General features: G+C 39.4%; 1 protein-coding gene across 3 annotated transcripts in view; it reads left to right on the forward strand.

The window, feature by feature from the left end:
* Positions 1–21,019, forward strand: part of KCNAB1 (potassium voltage-gated channel subfamily A regulatory beta subunit 1) — a 267,571-nt gene that overhangs the window by 106,700 nt on the left and 139,852 nt on the right. Inside the window, exon 1 of one of the 3 annotated variants that reach the window (XM_075202039.1) lies at positions 8,604–9,405. The exons of the other annotated variants lie outside the window; for them this stretch is intronic. Within the exon in view, the coding sequence (XP_075058140.1) occupies positions 9,188–9,405 (218 nt within the window). The 5' untranslated portion in view covers positions 8,604–9,187. Of the gene's footprint in view, positions 1–8,603; positions 9,406–21,019 lie in introns of those variants that run through there. 3 annotated transcript variants of the gene reach the window in all.

Consider the following 21,019-nt stretch of genomic DNA (forward strand, 5'->3'; position numbering starts at 1 on the left):
AAAAGGAGGGTGGTGCTTTAAATCATTGTCATCATCTTCTTCTGATAACCATAGTTATCTGCAAGGAAACATGTGTTCATGTGTTGTCATCATTGCTTTGCACAAAAAGGGTTTCACAGGCAAGGATATTGCTGCTAGTAAGATATCACCTAAATCAACCATTTATCGGATCATCAAAAACTTCAACGAGAGAGGTCCAATACTTGTGAAGAAGGCTTCAGGGCGCCCAGTAAGCTCCAGCGCATGCCAGGCCCCTGCTACTAAAGTTGATTCAGCTATGAAACTGAGGCACCACCAGTGTAGAGCTTGCTCAGGAATGACAGCAGGCAGGTGTGAGTACATCTGTACACACAGTGAGTTTAAGAATTTTAGAGGATGACCTGATGTCAAGAAGGCCAGCAAAGAAGCCACTTCTCTTCAGGAATAACATCAGGGACAGACTGGTATTCTGCAAAAGGTACAGGGAATGGACTGCAGAGGACTGGGGTGAAGTCACTGTTCTCTGATGAATTCACTTTCAGATTGTTTGGGGCATCTGGATAAACGCTTGTCCGGAGAAGGAAAGGTGAGCGCTACCATCAGTCCTGTGTCATGCCAACAGTAAAGCATCCTGAGACCATTCATGTGTGGGGTTGCTTCTCAGCCAAGGGAGTCACAATTTTGCCTAAAAACACAGCCATGAATAAAGAATGGTACCAAAACATGCTCCAAGAGCAGCTTCTCCCAACCATCCAGTTTGGTGATGAACAATGCCTTTTCCAGCATAATGGAGCACCTTGCCATAAGGCAAAAGTGATAACTAAGTGGCTTGTGGATCAAAATATCGAAATTTTGGGTCCATGGCCAGGAAACTCCCCAGACCTTAATCCCATTGAGAACTTGTGGTCAATCCTCAAGAGGCGGATGGACAAACAAAAACACACAAATTCTGACAAACTCCGAGCATTGATTAGGCAAGAATGGGCGACCATCAGTCAGTATGTGGCCAGAAGTTGATTGACAACATGCCAGGGTGAATTGCAGATGTCTTCAAAAAGAAGGGTCAACACTGGAAGTACAAATAGTGACTCTTTGCATAAACTTAATGTAATTGTCAATAAAAGCCTTTGACACTTAGGAAATGCTTGTAATTTTACTTCAGTATACTAGAGCAACATCTGACAGAAATTGATGAAAACCAATTCTTATGCCATTCTCAAAACTTTTGGCCATGACTGTAAATTGTTTGCCAGTTTTATACCAAATCCAATATAAAATACTTCTACTAACATACATGGTCAACAAAATGCACCAACTTACATCTATTTAATTGTCTCAAAATATCTTGACACCTCCATTCTGCACAAGATCTGTGTCTCTCATCCATACTCATTACCTGCTCCCATTCCCGGTTAAATGCTCCCATTCCCCGTCGCATAGACTTTCATGTGTCCTTTCTATACGGAATCAATCCTTTGGGCCCTTGACCAACATTGCTATGTGACTGGACATATAGCCCACTAAGCACTCTCTACCTTTGCAATCTGGCTGGACCAATTTGCAATATGTAACACTGAGACTATAGATTGTCAAACCCCTATTGTCCTATAGATTGTAAGCTCCCAAGCAGAGCCCTCTTACCTCTCATTCTTTCTGTAACATCCAGTTTTGTTTTATTACTGTGCTGTTCCCAATTGTAATGTGCTTCGAGATATGCTGGCTCTATATAAATGTTAATAATGATAATAATAATAATGATAATGATAATAAAAATAATAATATTTTTCTGTGCAGATGCAGCACAGAAATGTGTATATTATGCTAATAAAATAGACATACATCCAACTTAACATATGGCCCTTAGTGACTTGTAAGGCTTGATAAATAGCGGATGTATGTTTTATGATCACTTCCTGTGGGTGTAGCGATACAATAAGATGGGAGGTCCAACTGGAAAAGATTTAAACAAAGGTTTAATATATATCTTGCTGCATATGGAGCTGATGCAATGGAGGATAAAACAAAGTCATCCATCTTCCTCCATGTGATAGGAGAGGATGTGCTGGACATTTATAACAGTTTTCAGTTTGCTGAAGGGCAGAATATGGTGCTATCTTCTATAATGCAAAAGTTTGAAGATTACTTTGTGCCAAGGAAAAATGTGACATATGAAAGATATAAGTTTTTCCACCTGTGATCAGAAGTCTGGAGAAGGATTTGATCAGTATGTTACATAACTGCAATCACTCAGCAAAACCTGTGAGTTTGGTGATTTAAAGGACTCACTGATTAGAGATCGTATTGTCTGTGGAATACCTGATAATGGACTCAGAGAAAGATTGCTGAGAGAGCAAGACCTAACACTAGACAAGGCAATGACTATGTGCAGATCTGCAGAAATGACCAGACTGCAAGCCAAACAGTTACACAAGGAATCTGATACTACTGTACATGTGGTGAAGAAAACAGAGCCAAGCAAACCACCATTCTCTAAAATGAAGCAGTCTAAAATGCAATCTAATAGGAAAGTCTGCAGTAGATGTGGAAATACTCACAATCCTAAAATGTGCCCTGCTTATGGTAAAACCTGCATGAAATGTGGTGGACTTAATCACTTTGCCAAATGCTGTAGAACCAATAGTGAAACAAACAAAGGGCATGCCGTTGAACAAGCTACGTCTGAAGATTTTTTTGTGAATTGTATTGAACTTTGCAGTACAGACAAGAAAGAATGGATTGTTCCTTTAACAGTGAACGAGATTGTCATTCCCTTTAAGCTTGATACTGGTACGCAAGTGAATTTTATATCGTTTCAAGACTATAAGACTTTTAGAGTAAAACCTAAAATTCATCCAGCCAATGTGAAAGTTACAGGCTACATTGGGGAGGAAATTCCTGTGAAAGGTACATGCCTAGTGACCCTGAGCTACAAAGGACAAAAGTTCAAAACATCTCTACTGATTGTGGATAAAGATGTACAACCGATTCTAGGATTAAGTTCATGTGAGAAGCTTAACTTGATAAAGAAAGTTTTCATGGTGACATCACAAGTAGAAGATGAATGCAAATCAGTGTTTACAGAATACAGAGACATGTTTGAAGGTTTAGGTTGTCTGCCTGGCGAGCATAAGATAAATCTAGACACGCAAGTTCCTCCAGTGATACACCCCTGTAGAAAAGTGCCATTTGCGCTGAGAGAAAAACTAAAACATGAGTTAAACCTCATGGAAGCTTTGGGTGTGATACAGAAAGTTGATGAGCCTACTGAATGGGTGAGCTCCTTAGTAATTGTTGAAAAGAAAAATGGACAACTCAGAATATGTCTGGATCCAAGAGATTTAAATAAGGCTATTAAAAGAGAACATTTCAAACTACCAACCAGAGATGAAATCATGTCACAATTTGCAGGAGCAAAATGGTTCAGTAAACTGGATGCATCTTCAGGATTCTGGCAAATGAAGCTAGATGAAGCCAGCTCAATGCTGTGTACATTTAATACCCCAGAAGGTCGATACAGATTCCTTCGACTACCATATGGGATATTGTCTGCTCCAGAAGTATATCACAAAAGGATACACATGATTTTTGAACACATTCCAGGTGTTGAAACAATGATGGATGACATTATTGTCTGGGGATTTACAAAAGAAGAACATGATTCTAGACTGAGACAAGTAATGGAACTTATCAAGAAGGTGAATCTAAAGCTGAACAAGGACAAATGTGAATTTGGTGTGAAAACACTTACCTTTATGGGTGACGTGGTCTCGGAGGAAGGTGTGAAGCCTGACCCGAGGAAAATATCAGCCATAATAAACATGGAACGTCCTAACAATAAAGACGACGTGAGAAGATTCCTAGGAATGATTACTTACTTAGGAAAGTTTATTTCTCAACTCTCCGAACAAACAGCACCTCTAAGATGGTTGTTGGACAAAAATAATGAGTGGATGTGGTCACATGAACAAGAAGAAAGTTGGAAAAACTTGAAACGGACCATCACAGAGCAACCGGTACTAAGATTCTTTGATCCTACAAAAAGAATAAGAATTTCAGCAGATGCCTCGCAATTTGGCCTAGGCTCAGTGTTACAAGAACATGAGGATACATGGCAACGGGTAATCTATGCATCAAGAGCATTGACAAGTGCTGAAACAAGATATGCTCAGATAGAAAAAGAACTTCTAGCAATCACATATGCATGTGAGCGATTTCATCAATTTGTGTATGGTCAAGCGTTTACAGTGGAAACTGACCACAAGCCATTGGTAGCTATCATGGCTAAATCGTTACATGACTGTCCCATGAGAATTCAACGAATGCTTATAAGACTACAGAAATATGATGTCCAATTGCTGTACTGTCCTGGTAAATACATGTACATTGCTGACACACTTTCCCGTGCTGTGAACAAAAGTGAAGGTTCCGAAAGTCTGATGGATAAAGAGATAGACGCATATGTTAATTTGATTGTAGCTTCTCTACCTGTGTCTCTTGCAAGACAAGAACAGATAAGAAAAGAAACAGAGACAGACATCACAATGAAAGTGTTACAAGACATCATTCTGAAAGGATGGCCAGCAGAAAAAAATGCGTGCCCACTGTCTATTCATGATTATTGGATGTACCGCACTGACCTTACGGTTGTCAATGGTATTATTTACAAAGGCAATAGAATTGTTATACCTGCACGACTAAGAAAAATTATGGTGTGCAAGATACTTGAAGGCCACTTAGGAGAAGAGAAATGTAAACGGAGGGCGCGTGAAGTGATGTATTGGCCAAGAATGAACCAGGACATAGCACAGACAACAGCTACATGTGAACTGTGTCTTATGTACAGACCAAAGCAACAAGTCAAGCCGCTGAGTCCTCATGCAGTGCCAGAGAGACCATACCAGAAGGTAGGCGCAGATTTGTTTTATTGTATTGGAAAAACGCACATTGTCGTGACTGATTATTATTCTAATTACCCTGAGGTGCAGACTCTACCTACAACTACTAGTAAAGCCGTAATCAGTTGCATGAAGTCAATCTTTGCAAGGCATGGTGTTCCTATGGAAGTGTTCACTGACAATGGACCTCAGTTTTCCAGCGCTGAATTTAGACAATTTGCTGAAGAGTGGGAATTTGTCCATACAACATCGAGTCCCCACTATCCACAGTCAAATGGGTTGGTGGAAAGTTCAGTAAAAACTGTAAAGAGTCTAATGAAAAAAGCACAAGACGGCAAAGAAGACTTCTACAAAAGTCTTTTAATCTACCGCAGTACACCTCTACAGAATGGACTCTCTCCTGCACAAATGCTGATGGGAAGGAGGATTAGAGCAAATCTTCCGATAAGTGATGAACTACTTAATATGCATAACTCAGCATTGGTGAGACTGAGTAAGGTACGTCAACAGGAGAAACAGAAACTGTACCATGATAGGCGAGCAAAAAGCTTATCTGATCTAAGATCAAGTGACCAAGTCCGTCTCCGAGATCATGAGAAAGGCATTTGGATGCAGAAAGGTATTGTGCAAGCACAAGTAGCACCAAGATCTAATATTGTACGTACAGATCGTGGAACAGAAGTAAGAAGAAATCGGGTCGATTTAAGATCTCAACCCAACCATAGTGATGGCAACACGACTGAAGAATACCCTTCATCTGACATGTATGATGGACTTGATAATGGTGAACAAACCATGATGGAAGAAAGGTCCAACATGGTTGACGATACACAGACTTTGTGTAAAAGACCCATAAGAGAAATACGCAGACCTGAGAGACTCATTGAAACGTGTTAGATGATGTTCTTAATGTTATATCGTTGAATTGTTATACTGAAGGATACAGGGCTTATCTTTAAAGAAAAGAAGATGTGATGTTATTGCATTAGATATGTCTAATGTTTGTAGACACTCCCTTATATGTTTAAGCTTGAATCTTTAGTGATGGTCCCTAAGACCATGGGGAATGCTGGGAAGTGGGTGTGGGGCGGTGTGCAATGTACCCGGAGTCTGCAAATGGCTGAATAAAGAGCTCAGCAGTGCCCACCCATGCTTCAGTGTTCTGATGAACTGATTTACAAGTATATTAACAAAACACTGACTAGGGGAATATGTGATTCCAGCATGCAGGAGGGGTGTTTCTGGTCAATGGTAACTCTTTAGTGCAAACTTAAGATGCTATACTGACCCTCAAAAGCAGGCAAAATGTGCACAAGCAGGTGCAATAATATTGCAAATTGGAAAACTCCAGCTTTTTGATGTGATTAGCTGTGGTACATGCTTAAACATATATATCTTGTGTGTGCACTCCATCAGTTCGAATTTTCAAAGTGAGGCTGATCCAGTTTGTCAGCAGACAGCTGATTGGATAATCTATGACCCAACACCCAGGTTTACTGCAGCTAATCAGCTTGTTCACTAAACCACCCCCACTTAATTTGAAAAGTGACCAATCCTGGAGATATTATAGTGAAAATCGGGGAAATGGCAAATTGAGGGGAAGGGCCTTTCATAAAAAAAAAATTTGGAGGCTGAATTTCTGTTTTAAACATCAGCTAAATGTCTTAGCGAAGACGTGTGACTAAGTAAAAAAAAAAAAAAAATGTAGGCTGTAACTGTTTACATTATATATCTTGAATCACATCACTATTTGGTATGGTCAGATTGTGTAAATAAATGTGGTATATACTGTTATGTTCGTTCTGTCGCTACCAATAAATTTTGTCTGATGCAATCCAACACACTAACGAAATTTAATAGCAAAGCAATAGAATCATAGCAAATACAAATATCAGGCAAAGCTGGATAATCAATATAATATGGAATAATAATAAAATGAGGTACAACAATACATACACATTGCACTGGATATCCAGCATATGGTCATTCAGTCCTGAAGCTTGTGGTCAAAGTAGACTGAATGATGGTCTCAGTGCCTGGTTTATATACAGTTTGTGGTACATAAAAAACAGTGGTGATGTCATGGCATTTTTCCATTGGTTCAGGATTTAGGACAGTCCAGTACAATGCAGGTCATAGGTCGGTTCAAACGATACTCTCCAAGGGTGGGGGGAGGGAAGGCAACTCTCCAACTGTTGCCTAACTGTCTTCCCTCAGGAGGCCCCAAAAATACTGGTTCAAACCAGCCTATTAGCATTCCAAACACAATATCATTTTGAGCATTAATCCTTTATCATCCATAACTAACATACGCAAGGTGTGATCACTTAGCTGATTGTTGCGGATCTCTGATAGTAGTAAGTGGATTAGTATGAAACCAAACATGATACATTTCCTTTATCCTGAACCTTAGATGTCAATAAAGTGATCTTAACATTATTATACTAAACTCGAAAATCTATTAAATTTGAATATAAAAGTCTATGTGATGGAATTTTATTAAGGTGAACTATTTACAAATGAATGTGTAAATGTATTTAGATGCATTCGCTAGTTTTATTACGTAATTAGCCCTTCCATGCCGTAGCGTGCTATACGCATTTTTTCATATAAAGCCAATTAAATCGATGTTTATTTGAAGCGACTTCATCCATCTATTTGACTTTCACAATACAATATGCAAAAATACTTTTCAAATAATAAAAACTGCAAACTCCAAGTACGTTTAATTAAAGCTTATTAAACCCAGCTGTACCTTACAAGGATGAGGCCTTCCATTTCTGATCAATACAATTAGCCCTCAGCCTTCATGTGTGTCCCCAAGGAGTTTCTACAGGACAATCGTTTAAATTCTATTTCCTAAAGTATATACAAATTGCTGCATTGAATTTGTCAATTTTCCCAGTCCACGCAGTATCGTGACTAGAGGAATTCCTGGGCAATTCTCTCTATTTACATCTAATTGAAGGATTTCATAATGTAAATATTCATGGTGCTTTGTAAATAAGGGCTAATAATTACAAATGGGAATGTGTGGGTGGTCTTGCTGCAGTGCTGCATGAAAGATGATGCACATATAAAATAAAGACAACTTCTGGCTTCACCAGCTGGGTTGCTTTTGATGCAATGAGTTTTGTTAGTAATTCGCTTGCTCGCTAAAGCGTCACTATAGTACATTCCAACTTCTGACATTGCTGGTAAGAAACTGGCACATAGATCTGTTTTTGATATGCATTAAGCTTGGATTCTGCAGTGTCACAAAAACATATCGTGGTTATTTTATACTGTAAGAAAGGCTGACACAGTCCTGCATCACATTAGTGTGTGACAATGGGCAGATGATCCCTGCTCCTTATCACCTCGTCCGTCTGTGTTCGGCACCGCCGTACGCTAACCCCATTCCATTCATTCGTGTTTATTGCAGAACATGGCTTTTACCCTTTCATTGCTGGACAGGACAAGAGTGTTCAACCTGCCTTTTGTTAGAGTGAGTCCCACGAAAATAATGTGCTGTCAACTTCACAGTATATAGATCAATTGTCTGTATTTTGTCTTTGAAGTGTATTCCTCTGCACAGTCTGCACTAATTAATAGTTCACTGTAATTAACCGTGCTGTCAATTAAAGCAATCGCCACGTTTTTATTACGATGTGCTGCTAGTTAATACAAGCATGCTCTCTGTGTTCTTAAAGAGCCCTGCTCTCCATCTGCCTCCGTACAGTTGCATGCTGGATCAGAGCAGTGCCAGGAGTCTCGCTAGCTTAACACTTAGACAATGACGGGAAGGCACACAGAGCAGGCTGTCACATTTCACATCATCACACTCCTAAACTAGCTGGAGATTTCCTGCTCTTAGGGATCTTGATGTGATTAAACGTTCCTTGGTATTGCTTGTCCATCATCTCATGGTCCAAGGAGTGCTGGAGTCGTCACATAGTGGAATGTACCTGCATTGATTTCAAAGCCAGCAAGACTGCTATAGGATAGAGTGGGCATTGCCTGTAATCACGAGTGCACAGCTCTGTGCTGATTGAAATGAATTGTCTTTGAGGATTTTATGGTATAAAAATACTCAACACTGCTAATAATCCCACTGCATGGTGCTGCCCTGACTTCTCAACAGCTTACTGGCATCCCAAGGACACAGGACTTTTGTACAACCTCTCCTGAACTCTAATCCTGTCACTTGCACTCATTGATTTCTGGCAGTTCCCAGAAACCCTGTCCGGCTTTCAGTATAAGAGGTCTGTGCTCAATGAGCCACTGAACATCCAACTGCTTGATCACTGAGCTAGGGGTCTCAATTGGAAGCCATGCAAGTCTCCATAGCCTGTACAGAGCACAACTTGAAGAGCCGGAATGGAGACGATAGACACAGCAAGCAGAACTCCAGTGGCCCAAATGTAGTGAATGCAGCCAGGGCCAGGTTCCGAACCGTAGCGATCATTGCGCGGAGTTTGGGGACTTTCACTCCTCAGCACCACATCTCCCTGAAAGAATCTACAGCAAAGCAGACTGGCATGAAATATAGGTATTATAATGATCCTATGCTATATATACACACATGCACAGATATTATGTTTATCCACATCAGCAATGACAATGTACTGAATTGTATGTATGCAAATTCTAGCAACTTTTGTATGTTGTTTGATATATTGGTATTGATTAGATGTAGATATACCTCAAAGGGTAACATTAGTGAAATGCTTTCTGCAAATTCCGTTGCATTTGTTGATTAGAAGACTGTTAGTTATTGCATTGCATGTGTCTTATTTAAATCAACACAGGAATCTAAAGATTTCATATAGCATTATCCTACATATTAAAAGTTTGACAGTTAAGGACCCATGATTATGCCCAAAGAGCCTGCTCTTACCACTTTCATGTACATAGAAAACAATTATTACATTTGCAAGTACAGGAAACATCTCTGTGGGTTGCCGGTTGTTCTTAGCAACCAGATACGTAATTTATTTCAGAGATTACTTTATTGTCAGCGGTAAATAAAACTGTCATATACTGATGATAAGGAGACCGGATCCTACAGCGATAAGTTAGTTTTATTGCTGCTCGGTGGAGTTTAGGGTAATATTCCTACTAATCATTACGTTCTGTTTATTTATGTATCTCATCCGGTAACATTTCACAGGGGACTGCAGGTTCTAAGAGCAGCTTAAGAATTGTTTGATTTAAAATGTAATGTGGAGGATGTTTGCTGTGTAGATAATTGATGATAATTGAAAGTAACAAAAGGAAGCTCCAGTATTAGATATAAATCAGACCGTAGAGTTAATGATTAGTGGAAGGTGAATACCATAAATAATCTCTACTGTAATAGACAACTGCAATGATTTATCATGCGCGGCTCAGTGGAGCGGAAAGTGATCGCGCACGAATGCGGGTGATCTGTGGTGTACTGAAGGCAAGTGTGTAATATACTGTACATCCTGCACTCCATCACGTTACTATGCTCTATGTTCATAGAGCCTTATTTAAATTGCTAGGTATAAATAAGGATCACTTAAAGATATCATATGTTATCATCCTGTACCCACCCATATAGGTGATTACTTACATGCATTATGTTATTACTCCCAACATTTCCACATAAGCTCTGCTCTATCTATATTATGTATAATGTGCTTTTATTGTGTATCCCACACTTGTAGAAATGGTCATGCAAACAATATCTGACTTCAAGGAAAGTATGTGTTAGGGCACACCATAGTTTTTAAATTGTTGACAAATTCCCTTGTCCTGTCTCCAAGCTTTTGAAAAAGCAAATTGCAATAAACAAACTGTATATTGTAACAATTAACTGGTAGAGGCTAATAGGGGAATGTAAAGTTCAACTGAAAAGAGGTTACAATCTAACAGGGGACAAAGTATATGACATCATCAGACACATTATTACATTCATGTCTGCAAATTTCCATCATTTTATTTTGAACTTTACAAATGTATATGGTGTGTTCACCTATTATATTTAAGAACTGTTTAGAATATTTTATTTAAACACTGTCTCGAGGGATAGACATGTTTCAGTGTTTGCTTCATGAACATAATACGGGACTAAATTCCTGTTTGTGATGGTATTACATATATTTGTTGAGTTAATAATTACCATGTTTCAGCTTGTTTTGTTCAGTTATCATGTTAATGATACATTATTGCACCATAAATATATGATCAGAGAAATATTGGTAATTACTGCTTCATTTTGAAACAATGTGGTCAAATTACAACATTGCACACTTTTCTGTAGCTGAATTAGATGGACTAAAGTTTCATACCATTGGATAACATCATCATCATCACCATTTATTTATATAGCGCCACTGATTCCGCAGCACTGTACAGAGAACTCACTTACATCAGTCCCTGCCCCATAACATAAAAGAGAAATGCCCATGTTTTAATTGAGAACTAAAGTTGATTTCCCTATGACTTTTCGCATTTAAAGGTCTATTTACCATTGCGCAGTGGTACAACTTATTGTGTATTGCGGCATATCGCTGTGATACATAATACAAAACTGCAGCTATCTTGTATGCCAAGGCTACTCAGAGCCCCATCCTACACAGAGTGGTTTATGCTAACGCTGCTGGCGAATGCAGAATCTGTACTGCGCATCTGCGCATGCGCGGCTACATTTCGTAGGATTTGACCATGAGGAGGATCATGCCAATCCTTTCCAGCTTCAGTTGATCCCATAGAGACACGTTAGCTAACACCATACTGAGATTGTTCGCTGCTTAGTAAATTACTAACATAGGAGTCCCCATAGATTTCTAGGAAAAGTAAGTTAATTAAGGAGAAATCTCTATTTTATCCTGCATTAACAACTTCATAAATTGTGTGATGTCCATTCTCCAGAGGAAACAGCTGTTTTATCCGGTTCAATCGCAGTTTTGTATGTAGACACCTTATTTATGTAGTTCTAGCTAGTATTAGGTATGGTGAATTATATAGTATTTTTGTGATTTCAGTGGTGCTTATTATCAATAAATCATTGCTTTTGTTTTTCTTATGTAGAATGAGAAGAATTTTCTTTCTATGCAGACAGTTAAGTTATGAGATAAAATAAATAACTAGAGAGGGAAGTTTGGGTTGTTTAATGCAGAAAGAGTAGAGGAGATACTACTGATGGTCATATCAATGGCTTGGTTTCAGTGGCATTTTTAACAACTACTGATGGCAAAGTATCGTGCACTTACCGTTTAAAACACGTCCCTCTGTGTGTCCCGCATATTTAAGAAGGGTACATCGCAGCAAATATCGTGGATATCTGCTGCTTTGCATTCCTTTTCGTTTTTGGGAGCAGTCACCATTCTACAGTATGGTGACTGCTCCCATCCGCAATCTAACAAGTTACGAAAAAAAGTTTTTATCGGTAACTTGTCATGATAATGTACGCCAGCTGTCAGCTCTGCTCCGAAGAGCAGAACTGGACAGCGCATGTGTGGAGGGATCACATGATCCCTCCCTGTCACTCATCGCTCTCCACCGCTCTCTCTGCAACTATAGTTGCAGAGACAGAGCGAGATGTTTGTGCGCATTTGCAGTTCTTGGAACTGCACATGTGCAATTGCAGTATGAAGGAAAATGAAGAGGACGAGGAGGAGATCCGTAGACATCACGGTCCGAAGAGGACATGGTAAGTATGGTTTTTTTTATCACAGAAACAGCAGTTTATTGGAACTGCTGTTTTTGTGTTGCGTTTTTCATAAATATGAGAAATAGTGCAATCCTAATCAATGCGATAAGGATTGAAAACTATTTTTCACTTTATGAGAAGATTGATAAATGTGCTCCTCAGTGTGTTATATTGTGCTCAGCATATCTACCACACACATTTCATGTAAATTAAGGGTCGTTTATAAATCTTACAAGTAATGCAAATGCTCCTTTGTGACATCACATCTACCTTTGAGCAAGTGTGCCTAGTTGTCCAGGTAGGGGGTTGGACGCACAGGCAAAGATGACAGCATTTGTGGGAGAGCAAAAGTTTGCACCAGTTGATGTTAGTTCAAATATCGTGGGCATTCTTTGCTAAGTAGAAATTAGGTGTACTAGTGCATCTACTTTTGCACTGAAGCACAGATTTGTGATAAACGTGATAAAGGGGTGGACAGGCCTTTTCTACTTTGCGAGAGGTCACACAGCCTTTTTCTCCACAGAAAATGATTTTAATTCTTCATCATATCTGAGATGCAGAAGTTAGGGTCCCTATTAACTTGCTGAATTTTGTTCCCTATAAACGTGCGGAACTTGTGACATTGTACTAGTTCTTCATTTACCTATTTAACTTAATACATTAATAATTTTATTGGTGAAACGCGTCAGAAGGTTATACACTATAGGATGAACTAAGAGAAAGTAGCTTCGGGTATAACTTGTATTGGCTTCTGACAGATTCACTGCTAGCGCTCAAGGAACATTTAGTTTATGTTTTGGGGCTGCCTGTTCAAAATTGAAAGATAAGAACCCATAGGTACTGCTTCCATATAGAAGTTACTCTGTGAGGACCTGAATGGAGTCCATATTATGGGGTCTATTTAATAAGCTTGGAAGAACCAAAATCCAGTGTAGACTCTTTCACCGCCTTTTGTTATATATTAAAAAGTTAATGTTAGAGACATCATAGATTTCTTTGGCATTATCCTAATTATCAGAGCTTACTGCTGTCCCCATAGACCTCTATGGGAACAGCAGCATTTGTTCATTTATTAAGCTCCGAAAAGCTTTGCTTTTCGCAGCAAAGTAACACCACCTCAGGATGGCGTTACTGGTCAGTTTCTGTGGGATCCAGCTGGAGTCTCTCCGGCTTTGCTGGATTGCTCACATGGAAAGCGTTGTGCGCATAGCACTTTCTCCTTCCGCGGCAGCATCAGGCTGCCGGTGAACAGGGTAAATACTTTGTGGAGGAGGGGTCAATGCCAGGGCTCCCAGAGCAGCCCAGGCATAATAAATTGCAGCGGTGCTTTTTAATGTACTGCTGCAATATGCAGCAGTACACACTGAGGGCTACCAAGCTGGGGTCATATATCATTATAATCATTACCTAGCTTTCACGAAATAAGCCTTTGTTGCTGGCTCTGTTTGAGCATACTAGGACACATTACTGTATCAGTAGTCTGAAAGATCAGAAGTACAGTCTTGCAACAATCTAATAATGATGACTATCTCCAATTGCTCGCCATCAAAATCACTGTGCTGGATGGGACACTAACATTGGGTGTGAGATGAGGTAACTTGACAATATTTAAGTATATGTGGGAAACTCCTGTTTTTGTTGATCTTATCCTCCTGTAGTCTCTCAGCTTGAGTGATTGCTTTTTATAGTTATTCATGATATGTTTTAATAAATATTTTCAGCTTTTTTATTATTTACAGGAGTAAATTTGATCCTGGACAAATTATGTTACAATGGAAGGGGTGCAAATGAGTTTATTATTTTGCATGTAAGGAAAATACAGGCTGTTTTTTTTCATGTAGCACACAAATACATGATAGCTTTATGTTTACACTGAAATTTAAAGTTGATCTAGGACATTCCCTACCCCAACTATAAATCTGTCCTCACATTTTAAATTTATCTCCCCCTCCAATGCAACATGGTTTTGCCAAGGTGCAAATTTACTCTGTCTTATCTTTTGCTCTACTTAATGACTCAGGTCCATAATTTGAAACCACAAACACATCATCTTGGTGTCATCCTCTTTTGCTTTTTTCTCCTGTGTTCTGTAAAGGATTTTTGGTACTATTCTTCAGACTGGCTGACCAGTTGAGTTGGATTGATATCACTATTTTATTGTTCTTCCTCTATTGTTTGATTTAGTGCCTATGTATTCGTTACTTTTCCTTAATTGTATACTTATAATGGGACACACTTTGCACAGGGCTGGATTAAGGGAATGGAGGCCCCTGGGCTAAGGGGGCCTCCATTCCCCCGTGAGAGCCACCCCGTGATCCGAGCCGCCCCCCGGTGAGCCGAGCCGCCCCCAAGACACTTACCTCCTTCTCTTGGCATTGCAGTCCTTCCCCGGCGCGCTGTAGGCTCTTTACTGAGGAGATCTCGTGAGAGTGAGACTCACAAGATCTCCTCAGTAAGGAGACTACAGCGCGTCGGGGAAGGACCGCAGCGAAAGTGCTCAGCAGCATTGATCGCGCCCAGGGCGCCCCCGCCCCGACCGATCAATAATGCTGTTGAACACTTTCAAGGGCCCCCTGGATGCCCGAGGCCCCTGGGCTGTAGCCCAGTTAGCCCTATGGTTAATCCGGCCCTGACTTTGCACCTTCCAGTTGCAGTTGTGCAGCAGAACAGTGTATTTCTAGGAGCACTTCAATCAAACTACTGAAAAGCTTCAAACACACAAGTGACATACAGTATATAATAAAGACAGTTCTGATGTCCTGTCACTCTCACAATTGATTTAAAGACATTTATGAGACTAAACCGAGTAATTAAAATGAATAGTTAGTTGTGCTAAAGTTGTAGTAGGTTAGACTTTTTTCAGAGTATCTGCCAGCCTGCAACATTAGGCACAGATCGCTTCTTTGGGTGTGTTGTCCGAGGCCATGAATTAGGCTAGTACTGGGAAATGTGCTTAGTGGACAAGTAGGCATAATTGTGCGCATTACATTTCGGCAGATTAATGACCTTCAGTTACAACAGCCTGCGTTATGAAACATACAGAAAGAGCAGGTGGTATTGTGTAATACTTCATAGTTCTGTAAATGACTGTCTTAGTATCCATTAGACAATATATCACGTCTACAGTAATGCATTATGCAGTTCAAAAAACTCAAATTGATACGAGCACAAGTGTCCTGAGTGAGTGTATGTTCCGGGCACTGTGAGCATAAGTAATGCATGTCAGACTACATACTCATAGCTTCTTTATAGATTGCAAGGCAAACTGGCTTGATAATTGCAGGTGTTATACTGAAACTAATTAAAAATGAATGTAAAATACAGATTCATGAATAAGCGCATTCATTGAAAACAGTTCCATCTGGTCCAGGGCTCATCTGAATTGTGATGTAACCCCTTTCCCTGTAAATACAGATGGTAAATCTTTTTCCCTTGACTTGATTAACAAAAAAAAAAGAAAAGTCTGCTTCATTGTTATGCAGTGGTACCATGTCTGTCTGTGAGCCCTTTCACACGGGCACGAAAAACACGGATTTAACCTAAATACATGTTTTTCATAAATACATCAGAATTATGTGTGAAATAATGTGCATATAGCTTTAAATTATAATGAATTAATTTTTTGAATCCAGATTGGTAAATGCCCAAATTCCACTTTACATTACATCGCATTGACAGATGCGACTAAATCCTAACTTGGTTTGGTTAGTCATCATAACAAATGCACATGTGATATAATATGGATATTTACAAAATATGGATTTTCATGAGCATGAGAAAAGGCTCTATGGGGCATATTTAACAAATAGTGATGGTGCACTATCGTGCACTTACCGTAAAATACACGGCCCTCTGTGTGTCCCGCATATTTAATAATGGTGCATCGCAGCAGATATCGTGAATATCTGCTGCTTTGCATTCTGCTTCGTTTTTGGGAGCAGTCACCATTCAATAGTATGGTGACTGCTCCCACTCGCAATCTAACAAGTTCCGAAAAACAGTTTTTTTCGGAAACTTGTCATGTTAATGTACGCCGGCTAAAGCTGGCGTACATTAACATAATTGAAAAATGTCAGTGCTGTCAGCTCTGCTCCAAAGAGCAGAGCTGGACAGCGCATGTGTGGAGGAATCACATGATCCCTCCCTGTCACTCAGCGCTCTGTCAGTTGCAGAGACAGAGTGGAGATGTTTGTGCGCATGTCCAGTTCTTCGAACTGCACATGCGTAATTGCAGTAAGAAGAGAAGTGAAGAGGAGGAGATCCAGAGACAGCGCATTCCGAAGAGAGGGGTAAGTATGTTTTTTTTTATCACAGAAACAGCAGTTTATCGTAACTGCTGTTTCTGTGTTGGGTTCTACATAAATTTGAGAAATAGTTCAATCCTTATCAATGCGATAAGGATTGAAAACTATTTTTCACTTTATGTGAATATTGATAAATGTGCCCCTATGTCTGGATAAACACTACAGAAAATTTCTCCCTATGTGATATCGTTAACGACATTACCAACAACTAAAAGTCCCGATCATCATGCTGATTCATGCATACACACTATACACGTTTCACAAGATTTACCTTCAGATCTGTACTCTTCATCTATCATAACCAGCGGCTGAAAAAATTGCGACTCTGTAAACTCTATGGAGATCTGCCAACACTGCTGGTCGTGAGTGTATATACACTGCAGGATTTGCCCGACATTGTTCCATCTTTTATAGAGATTTTTAGTCCGTTTACAAACTTAAATGAAATGTTACTATGTGCTTAGGAGCAATAAAACATGATCTGGGGAATGTACACTAATGCAATATCGGACTTAATGGTCATTTATCATGTGATTGGCACGATAATCGGGTAAAAAACCTGTAGTGTGTACCCAGCCTAAGGGGCACATTTATCAATATTCACATAAAGTGAAAAGTAGTTTTCAATCCTTATCGCAATGATAAGGATTGAACTATTTCTCACATTTATGTACAACCCTGCACAGAAACAGCAGTTCCGAAAAACTGCTGTTTCTGTGATGTAAAAAATCATACTTACCCCCCTCTTCGGAAGCGCTGTCTCCTGATCTTCTCCTCCTTCTTTTCATTCTTCAATTGCGCATGTCCAGTTCCAAGAACTGGACATGCGCACAAAGATCCCCTCTCTGTCTCTGGAACTATCGTTGCAGAGAGAGAGCGCTGAGTGACAGGGAGGGATCATGTGATCCCTCCACACATGCGCTGTCCAGCTCTGCTCTTCGGAGCAGAGCTGACAGCATTGGATTTCTTCACTTATGATAATGTACTCCAGCTTCAGCTGCCGTACATTAACACAACAGGTTCCCGAAAAAAAGATTTTTTCGGGACTTGCTAGATTGCGGCCAGAGCAGTCACCATACTGTTGAATGGTGACTGCTCGCAAAAACGATAAGGAGTGCAACGCAGCAGATATCCATGATATCTGCTGCGATGCACCTTTAATAAATTTGAGTAGGAGACATCGTGGACTAATTTACACGGTAAGTGCACGATATACCCCTAAGTCTCTGAAAGGTTCATGATAATCAAAGTGCAGACATTTATGTACAGCAGTAAAGTATTTTGTCCGTCACACTAGTCAGCCACATATTGATATCACTAGTAGATTTTTTTCTTTTTAACACATTTACGCAAGGCTTAAACTATATTAGAACAGAACTTTATTAGCATATGCATAAGTAAGCCTCATGCTCACATTTTATATCATTGTAAAATAAAGCCGGATTTTAAATTAAGAAAGAGTTTGTATTTACCTACTGCATATTAGTCTGGTGTGGAAGATGAAAGGGCACTACAAGTTTATTAGCCTAGGGTGGCCCGAACCCTTAATCAGGCCCTGTCTGTAATATGTCATAGCTAACAGCTACTGCAGGCTATTTACAAAGAGCAGGATTTGCGTGGCGCAGTCCATTCACATATTCACAGCTGTGCATATTTTTACGGGTCTGCAAGTGTATATTGGAAATTGTAGTTGGAAAGGTGGAACTTAAACATACATGTTTGGTAGAAGTGAAAGCGCACATCATACTATCATGTTCTTCCCAACCCCTTCAATAATGTAAACTTTTCTTTTTTACTAACTGCAACTCATTTGCCTTCATGCATGCTTCATATATCTCCTAAAACTAAGGGTTCATTGGGACTGACTTTATTTCAAGTGACAATATTTTAATATTTTTTTTTAAATTTGTTGTCCTATGTGTGCAAATCTACATGGATTTTTCAATATTTGCAACTAGATTGAGTAAGAACCCTAGTTAAATAATTGGAAAGGTACTCTTTTGTGCCACCGCTGATGTGAGATACATTTCAGGCTTGATGCATTAAGGAACGTAACTACTGAGACGTGCCATATTTTGTGTAAAATCGCTCTGCGCATGTCCAGAATTGGACCATACGCCAGTGAACACAGCAGCATACAATTTATCTTTGCGCACAAAGGACCCGTACAACAGTCTACGATTTCATGGGCGGAGCATGGAGGGGAATGGGCGTGTGCATGTAGTCAGTGTACAGTAAGGGAGAGCATGCAGTAGCGGCAGATTCAAGCTTTGGTCATCTCAAAGGTACATGTACATGTTTACTGTCGTATTACTTGCACCAGATACAGGTCTGGTGTCAGTGCCGATTACTAGTGATGACTGATGCATACTAGTGTTTGCAGTCAGGAGCAGCTGTAAAAATGCATTTTATGTACAGTAGACATTCATAACATTCTAATGTACTTTATGTGGGGGCAGAATTATATTTCTTTAATGTTTTCTCATATTAACAGGTGACTAACTGAATTATTTTTTTGGTGCGTTCTTTTGGGACTTTATATTCTACATATTCTACTTAAGTATTGGATGTATCCTGCAGTGTATTGTCTGTTAGAGCAGAGCTCACCTAGACTTGTATTCAACAACAGACGTATCTTCAGCTCTTAGTTGAATACGGACGTGCGTATGCCCGATTTACATGCATTTTATAAAATGCAATTTACATTCGTTTTGCCTAACGTAATGAACCGGGTCCTTCATGTTCAAGTGTACATAATATGCTTCTCTATCTGATGTTTTAAATGTTTATGTTCTCAGAATTAAATATATTTTTGGCTGACTGGATAGAGTCTGGCCCGCAGTTTTTCCAGGGCTACTCCGTTTCTTTAAAACGGTCTCTTTGAATGGTTAAAAGTGTTAACCAGCCAAATATGTCTGCCAAATGGCGACAGACCAATAGAATCAACTTGCAAAGAACTTGCAGCTTCCTATTGGTCCACGCAGTCACACCTCCATAGGCTATGTGCACATCTGGAACCGCAGGAGAAACTGTTTCAGAGTGCAGTCCCTCAGGTCTCCAGTAGGAGGAAGGAGCACCTCTGTTGTACTTTACAGTTGACATTACTACTAATACTAGTTATAGATACAAGTCATCTGGCAATTTATACCATATTTAACAACGTTAACATAAATGGTTGTACATGGCTGATGACCTAAGTACCACCACCTACTTCATTTGCTCCAACTAGTGCCTGTGTTATTTCTCATATGTTTTCCAGTAACATTTTTTTCTTTATTTTATTTTTAATAAAGCACCAACACATTCTGCAGTGCTGTACGAGAGAGAAATAAAACAAACATTCTGTTCATACAATGACATAAAAGGTGAGAGGGCTGTTTTGCTTATCAGAGCTTAATGACGCACAGAGAAATGTGGAAGCCTGCTAGAAAATGACATGTATTTCTTGCAAAGGTTAAATGTTCCCAACAAACATAAGGAGCTGTCGAATGGTTTGGATGTTGCTTACTTGGAAAAGATGTCTGATTATTACCCATTGGATTAATTATCACAAATAACTTTCATATCAATGCCAGAATGTCAAGTTAAGAAAAAAACAAGACGAAAGTTAAAGTTAATTACATCTTTCAGCGTTCCAGTGGTTTGCGTTGGGGTAGGATCGCATCTCTGGAAATTAACTGCAAATAATGTGTATAGTTTTAACACTATCCAGACAGTATGACATCAGTAATTTATTACTACAGAAGAAGTTTGTTAAGAGCCCTAATTACATCTGGACCCTTCTACTTGTCAATTGGTAGACATAAACATTATCCTCTTCTACTCTCTTTTAGTGTGTATCTCAGTGTGTTTTATGGCTAAATAATGTACAGCTTGTCTCTTCACGCCTAGGATGTCCTATTAAACACAGTTGTTTCTCTGTTTGTTCTATTAAACGCAGTAATTTCTCTGTTTGTCCTATTAAATGCAGTTATTTCGCTGTTTGTAATGCTGCTTAAGTACAAATAAAAGGTCTTCAATAACATGTTGCCAGCCAATGTCTAAGGTGTCCTGCTTTTCTTTGTTTCTTCCTACAACAAGCTGAGCATCTACAAAGTACTTTAACCCACATGAAAATATTCAAAAAACAGCTACATTTCCTTCTGCTTGGGCTCCCCGTTTCAGATTCTTTTAAAAAAAGA

This window comes from Mixophyes fleayi, chromosome 3 (genome assembly GCF_038048845.1).
Source record: "Mixophyes fleayi isolate aMixFle1 chromosome 3, aMixFle1.hap1, whole genome shotgun sequence".
Taxonomy (NCBI): Eukaryota; Metazoa; Chordata; class Amphibia; order Anura; family Limnodynastidae; genus Mixophyes; species Mixophyes fleayi.